Source organism: Alligator sinensis, unplaced genomic scaffold, assembly GCF_000455745.1.
Source record: "Alligator sinensis unplaced genomic scaffold, ASM45574v1 scaffold1277_1, whole genome shotgun sequence".
Lineage (NCBI taxonomy): Eukaryota > Metazoa > Chordata > Crocodylia > Alligatoridae > Alligator > Alligator sinensis.
The window spans coordinates 496,267-508,592 of record NW_005842341.1 but is presented as its reverse complement, the minus strand read 5'-3'; the positions used below and the strand labels follow the sequence as shown (position 1 = coordinate 508,592).

At 39.0% G+C, this 12,326-nt stretch overlaps 1 protein-coding gene across 1 annotated transcript in view; it reads left to right on the top strand.

Annotated features, from left to right (window-relative positions):
• RPS6KC1 (ribosomal protein S6 kinase C1) overlaps positions 1-12,326 on the top strand; it is a 122,124-nt gene that overhangs the window by 25,436 nt on the left and 84,362 nt on the right. The window contains exons 5-6 of the mRNA XM_014522320.2: positions 2,026-2,085; positions 2,850-3,212. Coding sequence (XP_014377806.1) covers positions 2,921-3,212 — 292 coding nt within the window. The 5' untranslated portion in view covers positions 2,026-2,085; positions 2,850-2,920. The remainder of the gene's footprint in view (positions 1-2,025; positions 2,086-2,849; positions 3,213-12,326) is intronic.

Below are 12,326 nucleotides of genomic sequence, written 5' to 3'. Positions count from 1 at the left end.
TTCCCTATCTAGGCATTAGTTTTTCAGGTACTTAGACACTACAGTGATGGAAGCCATGTAAATACTTGGATCCACTTCATTACTTCGGCTGGCTTCTGTTAGCTTTACTGCTTTGGATCCTAAGTATAGAAGTAGAAGCTTGATTTCTTTTTTTTCTTTCTTTTTTTTTTTAAAGAGGCAAACGCATTTTAACTGCAGATGATACTTTGAGCCATTCAATATTATAGCAAAAAGCATATGGATATCTAATAGCTTAGAGGGGAAAAGTCAAGGCCTGTATTGTCTCGCAGCTTTATCGAAACCAGACAGATTACCTTGGGAGATACACACAGGAAATCTTTCTGTTTGGTTGAATCAGACACTGAAACTCCATGACAAATACTAAACTATGTGAATGGAGAAAAGCATGTACCAGAAATAGGCCGGAGAATCGTGTTGCTATTAATAATACTCTATGCTTTTACAGGCATCTGTGCCTTCCACAGTCATAATATACCTGCCCACTTTGTGTAACTTTTTATTTACCACTTCCTTGCAGGTGATGGCATGAAGGATGGAGATTAATAGTTTTCCTACTTCCCAGTATAATTGTAGATTACTAACAAGAGTCTCAGAAAGGGTGCCAAATTTTATGGTGAATCTACACGAAAAGCTATGTGCAATCTCATTGAACCCAATTGAACTGGGGCCTGTTACTTTGTAAGCTTAAGAGAGTAGTCCACCTCAATTGGCTGCCGTTTACTGACTTCTTGTGTACTCTGCATGCATGTACCTACACACATTATCCTAATTTCCACCTCCCAGTTTATTCTCTTATTGAACCAATTGACAAATCCTCTGGAAAAGTGCCATACAGGGTTCCTTTATGCGTGCTGTTATGTCCCATCTTCTCCCTACCAGAAATGTATACCCCTTGCAGCTCTTAGGACACAGAGTATTCATGTCTCAACCAGCTGGAAGTTGAATAATATTTCAGGGCTGTTTTAGAAATTAGGTTTTCACTCATTTTTATGAACTTTTTCATATCTTAGCTCTTATTTCTGGAATACTGCATCGTTATTGATTTTTAACAGGAAATTGTAGCCAAGGCATCCCCATTTAAGGACATTAATAGGAAAAAAAAGGTCCGTTTCAGTTTTCTGACTCATCAGAAGAACATTCTCCTGGTTGCCTGAGGCCAAAGTCTGATTGCCTGGGGAGACAGTATGCTCCTCTTTCAAAGCCATACCAGTTAACATGCTTTGCCATATCGATGTATCTTCACCCATCAATTACTTTTCCTGTCACCTAGCTATCACATGCAAACAAAACAAACTGACACATATATAGCCTATTTTGTGCATTTTGAGTCCCTGCTGCTCAAGTTATCACTTATTTGTAAATCATGAATTTTGGGTTGTCCCTTAGCATCTGTGTTTTCATGAAGTCCCTTACTGTCCCTGGCTTTCCTGACTTCTAGGCCTCTTTTCCATTAGCACAAGAGTAGCTGACTTTTTCAGTGAGGTATAAACCCAAAAAGGTTGGGAATTGCTTCCTCCAGTGAATCAGTGGTTCCACAGACCACTTGTCCAGGCAGATTTCTTGTTCATCCCTGATCGATAGGTTGGTGTTATCTTGTTCTCATTCTCTTGTTCTTTTTCCCCCCACAAATCCCATCTCTAGAATGACAAACATCTCATACTTGGATTAAATGCTATCTCAGTTGCATTTAGATAGGACAGTATTGCTTTGAGGCTTGCAAGTGGTCCTGCTAAGCAGGCACCAGTGCTGTTCAGTCTTTTAATAACCTTTAAGGCAGCAAGGAATTGAAAAAACTAAAAACGTAGTCATGATGCTGATGTTTTGACAACCTGACACCAAAACGAATGTGGCTGATAGTGGATGTGAGTGCAGGTGCCTGTAACACACTTCCATCTGTGATAAGGCTGGATCATTCTCCTTTTCACTTTGTTGACATTACATCATCTTATGTTATAGACTAGAAGAAACATGCCAGTAATATCTTTCTCCTCTTACCCTTTTTAGTTCGAAAAGATCTAAGTGGACTTGATGATGTGACACTTATCAGCCAGTCAGAATGTGGAGGTGAGATATAAGTAGCTATTCTTATATATATGACACGTTTTAAATGCCAAAACAGGCTTTTGAAAAACATGAGTCCCAAATAGCCACTTGGTTTTCAGGATCTTGATCTGCTTAGTTTTACTTACTTAAAGCATGGATCAAAATGTTTTTGCCTGTAATTCAGCCTGAAATTGCTTTGTTATGTATCCTCTTCCACACAGACAAGCTTAGTTTTGTACTTTCCAGGAGCCCAAAGGAGAGTGGACTTTGAAAGTGTAGATTGCATGCTGGTTGCTTAGAGTTCTCTGTATTGAAAAGAGGAACTGAGCTGGGAATTGTTCTGAGGAGGCTGTTGGTAACTTGGAGGAAATTGAGCTCCTGTATAATCTCCAAAACCATGAGTTCTCAAGATTAGCCTTGTATATAAGGCTGGCTCCACACAAAAAGTATTAAGAGATCCTTCATCCAAAATATTGAAACTAAGCAGTCTGTGCTTGACAACTAAAATGGAAGTGGAATAAAATGTGATAAAAAATTCTTGTTGATAAAAGAAAAGCCTTGTGATAAAAAATTCTGAAAGTCTCTTGTGGCAGAAAAGAAAATGAGAGCATCAGATGTCCTTCTGACCTACATTAGGAATGTAACAAATGGTTTAAATTGGCTTAAGTTGAATGTTGTTGGTGGATATCAAGAACATTTGCTAACTTTAAGAGCATGAGTAGAAATACTAATACTTAGCAGCTAGTTACTTAAACTTCTCTGTATATTTGTGATCATGCTTCCAGGTTTCTCCAGTGACAGTGACCTGATCTCTTTGACAGTTGATGTAGACTCTCTTGCCGAGTTAGATGATGGAATGGCATCCGACCAAAATTCTCCCAGTAGAGCTTTTGGTCTTGGTTTTCCTTCTGAAGCCTTAGCACAAAGCAGTGTTGCTTCTGAGCATGAATGGAGCAAACCTGAAGGGGAGAGGGAGAACCGTAGTCTGTTTACTGGGAGCTTAAAACCTAAGGCTGGCAAACAAGATTACTTGGAGAAAGCAGGGGAGCTGATAAAGCTGGCCTTGAAGAAAGAGGAAGAAGAAGATTATGAAGCTGCCTTTGGCTTTTATAGGAAAGGGGTTGATCTGCTCCTGGAAGGTGTTCAAGGTAAGGCTTGTCCCACTGCATTGGACTTATCTTTTGATGTGTTAATCACCTGTCAGTGTCAACAATTTACTATCTTGTAAAGAAGTGGTGTTTTAAATGGGAGTGATACATGCTTGGTTTTCAGGTGGCAGTGAGCTCACATGCTGGATATGTGTATATGTGCAAGTGTTTGTGATTTCATTTTTAATGAGAAACTCGGTGCCTGAACAGTGATTCAGAAGCAAATCTACAAAATGCCAGATACTTGCTCTTCTTTTAAAATTGCTTAAAAGTGAGTTGTAGTTAGGCTTTGCTGTCTAGTACAGCTCCTGTACCTCCCCCTTTATTACATGCAGCTCAATCCTTACATAATATTTGAAATAATTAACTATAGTTTTGGGCATTTGCAGAACTGTTAAAATGTCACTTTATTTACATAGTTAAGTGAAGATTAATTAACCCGATTTTAATCCAACCTCTTCTAGGAAGAAGACGCACAAGCTTCCAAATTCTGCATTATAGAGTTTCTTTTGTCTACAGAAGAGAACATAGCTGTAGACATAGCATGGCACTTCGCTTCTGTAAAGCGTCAGTTTATCTGAAAATGTTGAAGTTAACCAGATTAATATTGGTAAGAGGGTTCTATAGGGTCTACCCCTGCTGCTCAAAGAAGATGCTTCCTCTTTCACCTCTCCTCCCTAATGTCTCAGTTACAACAATTTTTTGGGGGGTATTGGGGCTAGAAGCTATTCAGTAGAACTATAGGTTGTGTTTATGCGTGAGTTCAGTTCCTACATAGTACTCCAACTCCACACCAACTGTCTGAGTAAGAATAAAATCCAGACTTCATTTAACTGTTAGAAAGCACTAACCAGAAATCCACTGGGAATTTAATTTTAATTGTTCAATGGAGAGGCTGGCTTGCAGATATTTACTCTTGTTCACATAGCTGTATAGCACTCATAGATATATAGCGCTCATCCTTTGGAGCTGTCCTTGTATCGTTCTGATAATAGATATTACACCATGTGTTGCTTTGAACACTGGCAGGCAAAAATAATTGGTTTAGTATTGGTGAAAATAAAAGTATGGGAATGGGTCAAGAGTGCATGTTCTTTGCTAGAGAGCTTCCATGCTGGAGAAGAGCTGGTAAAGATCTCTCTTTTGTTTCTTTTGGAGTGATGTCAGCAGGCTGGCTGCTCTGTAGCTTGTTGTGGTTTTTTAATAGTATCCTTTTTCTCCTTACCTGTATTATCAACATGCATTTTATTCTTGACATTAAATGCCTAGAGGATCCTTCTGTTGAAGCAGCCCTCCTCTTCATTCCATACTGATACACTTTACAGGCTTGTGCACTGTTCACTGCTGTTCTTCTGAAGGATGTTCCATTGTATCGTAACTACTACTGTCTGTTATCACAATCCAAGATACTTTCAAAATAGTGTTTGCAGCTTCAGCTTTGAAAGACCTTCCCTAATTATCCACCTTAAATTCTTAGGGTTTTTTTCCTGTGCTCAGAACTTCCTACAAAATCTTATTTTTTTTCCTTCCCATTTCCTTAGTACCAGCTAGTCAAGAAGAAGAATCCTAATTCTCAGTCTTTATTTTTGATCCATCCTTTTCAGCTTCAAAACTAAGTTAGCATGTGAAAAAGATCAGGGGATCCCACTCACTATTTTGCAGCAGCTGTTCTGCAGGTTTGTCCTCTTCCGTGGCACTTGTGTAGCACAAAGGGAATAGAAATGACCTGCAAAGGTATGCAGCGGATGCAGTGGTGGATGCAGAATTAACATAGCCGGCACCTATGCTTTCTTCACTTCTAGCACAGAAGTTATATCAAGTGGGCAGATAGTGTGCCTAGGGCGGCCTGCACTCCAGCTGTCTATTGCTAGAATATTGTCCCTTAGAGTCTGTAGTTGGCTTGCTCAGGTTAGGCTAATTCTAAGATGGGCAGGGGCAGAGCATCTATGAGTTGTATCTGGCTGGTTTCTCAACTTTTCCTCTTTCTGCCCCTTCCCCTTTATTCTGTGACTCTTGAGGGATGGAAAAGGAAAGCCATTCTTGGCTAAGCACTTTTCCTTGGTTTTGACAGATCTAATTGATCCTGAGTCTTGCTGGTTTTGGTGTTTCTGCAGAATGGTAGGGAAACCCTCACCCCCCTCTATAGCTATGGGGGTGTTCAAATACACCCGTTTAAAAATTCTATGGTGCAGCTCAGCATATTCATAATTAATATGTGTTTTTGTAATTCCCTCCCTCAAGGGACACTGGTACCCCCAAAGCATAGATTGGATAACTTTTTTCTCAGTCCCCACTTGGAAGTTGTTTCTAATTCATCATTTTCTTTTTCTTCAGTGTACACTTCTCTAGTATCAGACAGTTTTCATTTAAATAGACTATTACTTTTATAATTGACAATGATAGAGAAACATTCATGGTATTTTGCATTTGTAACCTTGATTCTGACTTTTAAGGCCTGCTAATTTAATTTTTCCAACCTATACCTCACTAATTATTCACTTTCCATGGCTAAAATCTAGACCTAGATCTAGAAATAGTTTGTAAAGGTGGTGTGGTCTTGTGCACCAATAAAATATTTTTCTTTCCTGTCTCTCTCCTAGATTAGCCAAAACATTTTTTTCCCTGATATTGGAGTGGCTTTTATTAACAAGATGCAAATACCCAACACATAGCCTTTCTTGAGAACTACTTCTTGACTGGGATTAAATCTCTCTTCAGTATAAAATGACAATATTTACTGCTGCCACATGGTGGCACCAAGAAAATAGGAATTGACATAAAACCAGAATCATAAAATGCTGTCTATATCACAAGCAAAAGAATCTGTCCCTTCTTTTCATAACTTCATACTAAATTGTTAGACATCTTTTCATACGGCACCTCAGTAAATTGAACACATGGATCAGCAATTTCAGGTTTTCTTCCCACTTGGCTCTCGCTGCTGGCTTGTCCTAGTGGCATAACCTATGCTTTTCTAACTTTAAATATTGCTAATGTTGTTCCTTTAATCTTACAGACTTGCTGTTCTTCAGTTTAAGGTAGTTGGATAGAATTTGTTTGCTGTTTTGCAAAAGTGGTCTCTGCTAATGGAGGTCTCATGTTTCTGATGGACAGTTCAGCTCTATGACTAATGACATTACTCCAGAGGTGAAGAGCTGTATGTACTGGAGCCAAGGAATCAAATCTACATTGACTTTGTTTTCAGTTTCCCTTGTGTATGCAGTGGAAAGTATGGCACTGTTAATGGCACCACATTTGTATTTTCCCTGGTTCTACTTCTGTGACATTTTGGCACTACATTTTTTATGTATTATTTCCATTCTTATTTAAAAGAAACGATAGGAGGCTCAATAAAACAACTTTGAATTTTTATTAAAAAATTATCTTATGATGCAGATTTCCACAAAAAATTAAATGAGCACTAGTCTGTAAAAAAAAAATGTAATAGAGCTGTGTTAAATGAGCACTAGTCTGTAAACCTAGGTGATACTTCTGACCATCCTGAAAACAAACTAGATGCTTAGTTTGTGAAATAAGTGAGTTGAAATGGGAATTATCCACTCAGTTGGGGATAGATTAGTGTTTAAATCGTCTTCCCAGAGAGTGAGGGTTATATGATTAAAATTATTATGGGGCTATGAGAGAGGTTGCTTCACACTCGCTCTAGATGAGGGATTAGTTGGAGTTCTCCAAGTTTCCTGTGCCACTTTAGGGCCACAGTTTTTTGGTCCCTTTGGCTACACTTTTAATACTGGCACTAATTTTCCCAGGTACCTAACAAGGTAGCTCTCAGAAAATCTGGTCTTTTCTTTGCCTTGTGGGGTAAGGATATCCCTGTCACTGTTCCCCAGCTGGTTGACATCCTTCCTTGTGGTATCTCTTGGTTTGTTCTCAAGGCAGCTCCTTGCCAGCCTGATGCTGAGGAGCTTTTCGATGGTATGTCTCAACCCCCTTGGCAGCCATACCTCCTTACTTGAACAGAAGCGTTTAATCCCCATTGTTGCTAATAAATTGCTTAAACTCAGCTCAGTCCCTTGATCCCCTTGTGACTGCTGTACCATGAGGCTTATACACCCCATTGCAGGGCCTAATAGGGATACCAAACCCTTTTCAGCAAATAATGTAGACAGAAATCAGTCTAGTCTAGCGTGTATTTGCTGCCTGCAGGCAAAGTAACTGAAGGCTTTATCACTAGAATGAAATGGCTACAGGCATTATGTGCTGTTATTGATTTGTCTCTAGCTGTGTTTATCCTGACGTAGGAAAATTTTGTATAGGTTTGCAGTTGGGTCCATTGCTGGGCCTGATGCTACATAGCAACCAGCATTTAGACTTGGTTGCAGGAAATATTGCTATACTTAGTTTGAGTTAAAATTTTAACAGTGGATGTTCATAGCATACAGAGGGAGGATCAATCCTGCCAGTGTATTACAAAATGCCTGTCTTCAGTATCTATAGAAGTGTTGTCAAATACAATTAGTAAACATAAGTATATAAAAAATAATCTTACAGATCTTTCAAGAACTGAATGAGATGCAGAAGGCTTGTCCAAACCAACCTGTAATTCCTTTTTAGTATATCTCTTGCAGTAGGCTAATTTATTTACACTTTAACTTTAAAGGAGAAACAATCTCCCAAAAATACTTTTTCTTTGGTTGGGTTCTGAGTGATTTGGATGTTCTAAAAGATTATTCCCCACACCCCACCACCCAAGCATTTTGCTGCTAATAAAAAATAAAAAATAATGTGTGCTGTTCGGATGCACCATAATCATTTTAATGGTGATTTAATTTCTTATCTTATATAGAAAGTGCATAATTCAAAAGGAGTATAAACACTGACATCCTAAAATTGTCATACAATATATTTTAAAACAGATCATTACACTGAAGAATTATATTTCCAATTTAATGCTATCTGCTTGAGCTGCCTAATGTGTAGTTTTTTCTTCCTTACCCTACTTTGCCCTGTAACATTCTCTTGTCAACTATGTGAAGTAATGTAAAATATATCTGCAGACATTTAGGCTCAGTTAAGTTGGGTTCATTCCCACATGGTATGTTTACTGGCAACTGGCAGAATTCACATATATCAGAAAACCATCTCTGTGCTGATGTTATACGCAATTCTGAGCACATATTAAGGATTTTGTGAGGGTTTAATTTTTTTCCCTAGGCAACACTTATAGCAAGATCCACTCAGCTCCTTCTCTGTCAGTAATCCCATTCCTCAAAGAAGTTCTTCATTGGGTTAAAGCCTGAATGCCCTGTAACGCAACAGAAAAGTCCTGGAAATCAGAGAAGTCACGCTACTGTGTCATGACTCTCAAACTCTCAGCTGTTCAACACAGTTCACTTGGCTTCTGAGCTCTGGGACTGCAGCAGCATGATTTGTGCTCTCTTAGAAGGATGCTTTCCTTTGATTTTGGGGAATGCAAATTTTAGTAAAATCGCTAACAATTGGAAAGTTGGTATTTATCCAAATTTAGAAACAGGGACCCTCTTCCTCTCTTCAGCAGTTCAGAGCCTCGTTGGAGTGCAATAATAGGATTTTCTCTGTTGTCTCTCTCAGTTTAATAGAAAGTCCCTCCAGAATGTGAAGAGGCTGGGAAGCCTTCAGTTCTCCAGTTCTTTGGTAAGGTGCTTTATCATGCCTTTCATCATTTTGGTTGCCGAAGTGGTTTCCTCCTGTTTCTGCTGTCCTTGTGTTGGAGAACATGCTCTGGCACCATCTTATTTTCTTACCAGGCTGCTTTCTGTTCCTTCTGTTTTTGTGCTGATCTGAGTACCAATCCCCCTTCCTTCTCTTCCCCCTCCATGACTCTTTCTTTTTTTTTTTAATAGCAGATTCTCTAAGGAGATCTCTTACTTCTGCAAAATCCTCCTGCAGCTCATTATTGTGGTTTGACTATGATTTTTAACAGATTAATGGAAAGAAGAGCTGTGGCTCAGTGTCAATGCATCTGCTAGCTACGCGTGCACATCTCCAGTATTTTGGAGAACCACACCGACCCCTAGAGAGCATTGACTTCTATCTTACCTAAAAGAGTTGTTCTCATGCATTTAGATTTACACTTATTTCTTCAGTGAGAGACTCTCTGGATCAAACTTTTTGAAAAGACACGCCTGTTACGTACTGTGTTGATTATGGTACTACACGGACTCCCGCTTGTTTGTCCCTTGAGCACAATATATCCAGATCACTTCCTCAGCCTTAACTTTTATTATTAATTCCTGTGTATTTTATCCAAAGTATGTGTAGACATCTGTGAAAACTCACTGGCAATTTAACTTTGGTGTCTCTGTAGGATTTGGTACTGTTAACATCACTGAAATATGTGAGCTGTCATTAGCTAGAGAATTGACTCTGTTGTGGTCTGAGCCCTTAAAAACTACTAAAGTTTTCTTCTCATGGACAGTTTTAGAGTTTAGAATGAGGGTTCGGCTGAGTCCACTTGCTGCCGCAGATTTGTGCTTCTGATAATAATGTTTTGCTTAAGCAAGTTGCTATTTTTCATGGTTTTGTAGATAACCAACAAAGTGGCCTCTCTAACCTTTGAACAGCTGGAAAGGAAGGCGTGAATGACATTGTTTATTTCACCCCATTGTTGAGCCTGAAAATTTAAGATTATAAAATGGCAACACTTACTATATTTTGCTGCTGACATTTTTGCAGAAACAGTTGTCCTGCAACCCTGATCTGCCCCCGTATGTTGAAGGCTCCAACTACTTCCTTCCTAGCTACCAGAATGTCCACTTGCCCATGCAGCAGCCATAAGGCAATGATGTGATCAGTTAAAAAATAATTTAGCTTGCTGAGTTTCATGGGGTCTTCAGCAGCTAAAACTCATTTCTAGAAGTGGGCTAGGAACTTTGGGACTATAGAGCACTGTCAAAATTAGCCAAAAATCTTGTGCTAGATTGTGGGATTGCATTGTCACTTGAGGTATCAGATTATGTTTAGTTAATATGGACAAAGCCAGCCTGTTCATGCGATGTAAGAAGTGTTTGCACTAAGAAGAACAGAGGTCCTTTTGAACCAATTAAGCAAAAATAACAGCTGGGCTACCCACTAATAAGGAAGGTGCTGCTAACCCTCCTTTCATTGTGAGAAGAATAAGTCTTTTAAGGCTTACCCCCTTGCATTTTTATAGAAAGGAGAGTCATTCTTTGAAAAATCCAAAATCCAGCTGGGTGATATGTGCAGGAAGAGTGTGAAGGACATAAAGAAACTTTTTATGAAAAGAGTATTGTAGCTGTTACATTGGGCAATTATTAATGGTTGATTCAAGCTTTCAACCTTTGGAGAAAGTTTTACTGCTTAAATCATCAGAGTTTAAATACTTGGAGTTTGGGGGAGCCCACAGACTGAGTCTCCAACAAATTCCTGGTAGCATGTTATAGAAGAGAAGAAACTTCTAGCATCTTTTAATTGGTTCTGAAAGCAAGATAGGGTCCAAACTATTTGAGTACGTCTGAGAAAGGAACAGAAGGGTTTAAGAAGTAAAAGTAAGAGAAGAGATAATGATGATAGCTTTCTAGTCTTTTGCTTTGTATGGAAATGCCTTCATTAGGGATATGATAGTGTAAGAGTGATGTTGTAGCTATGATAGTCCAGAAATTATGTGAGAGGCAAGGATTTCTCAGGATGATAGCTTTTGTTGGGTGAACTGTGTAGTTGGGATAATGTTAGACAAGCTTTCAAATGCAAGATGTTTTTCCTCTGGTCTCTCGTTAGGGATAGTAGAGGAGTTCTCCTGACAAATCCTTCTGGCTAAACAAAAGAGATCAGCATCCATTAATCTGTACAAATCTTGGCCTTAGCAACATTGTGCAGACTGGAAGCCAGATAAATAGGCACATGTCATAAACCTGTGCCCCTCTCAACTCTCACTTACAATATTGATTCCAAAAGGAAGTGCCACTCAACACTGACAAATGCTTTTCCTGAGTTGAATGAGACCACTCTGTGTTGTTCTCCCTGGTGTTTTGTGGTACCTGTGAAGTGGACCTTTTAAGAATATCCTAACATGAGTTAGGTGATCGTTATGAGCCCATCTGGACAAGGGTGCCTGTAGACATGTAGGATGCCTGCTCCAATTCACTGTTATTAGTGCATCGGAGAAGACTCAATTAATCGAGTCTGCTGGAGCGTGCTAATTAGCATGCTCCAGCAGTCTCAGCATCTCATGTTTTCAGTGTCCCTACACTTCAAAATGGTGGCAGGGCACTTTAAAGCTCGTCAAATAAGCTTTAGTCAAAGCACTCCTGCTGCCATTTTGAAGTGTGGGATGCTGAATACATGAGATGTGGGCCCTTTTAATTAGAGTGGCTCCCAAGAGCCGCTCTAATTAAAGTGCCCCCCCTGCCAGTCCTGGAGCACGTGTAAAGATGCCCTTAAAGCCCAATTCCCTTCTGTTTTCCTGCCTGGGATCCTAGCAGTAGTATCACAAACACAAATTAACTAGGCTCTATTGGTCTGTAAGGTGAACATGAATGGAGCCTCAAAGCTTTCATGGTTAATATCTTCTTTATTCTGATTTCTTGTTCATTTTTAGTAAGACAGGAAATTTATTGTAATACTTTATTCCGTATTAAATCTGTCTCCCCTTCTAAATGATAAATAACTTTGCCAGTCTCACTTTTTGAAAATCAACTCCCCATGCCATTGTGTCATTGAAGATGTGACAAGCTCATTCTGGAAAGTTAACTGACCTTTTTAATGTTAGTTTTGTTCTGAAGCATAGAATTTACAATGTTACATGAATAACCTACTTATGTGAGGTGGTGTGCCCCAGCTCAACGCTGGTTAAGAAAGAAACCTGAGTTTGTTTAATTTTGAGAATTAAGAGCATAAATGAAGAATCCAGTTCTCTCATCTAAAAAATATACATGGGATCCTAACTTAAGAAAGAATTTCTCTTGAATAGTAGAGGAAAAAAAGATTTAATTTTTTGAACTTCTGGCAAGTTCTTCATTGTAAAATTGTATAAAAAGTAAAGATAATGGCTATCCTGACCTGCAAAGGTTTTTAAAAAACAGAATGGGGCTTGTGATCTCCTTTGTCACTTTATGACTTAAAAGGTGGATTTGAGAGGTATGTTTGCATTTAATT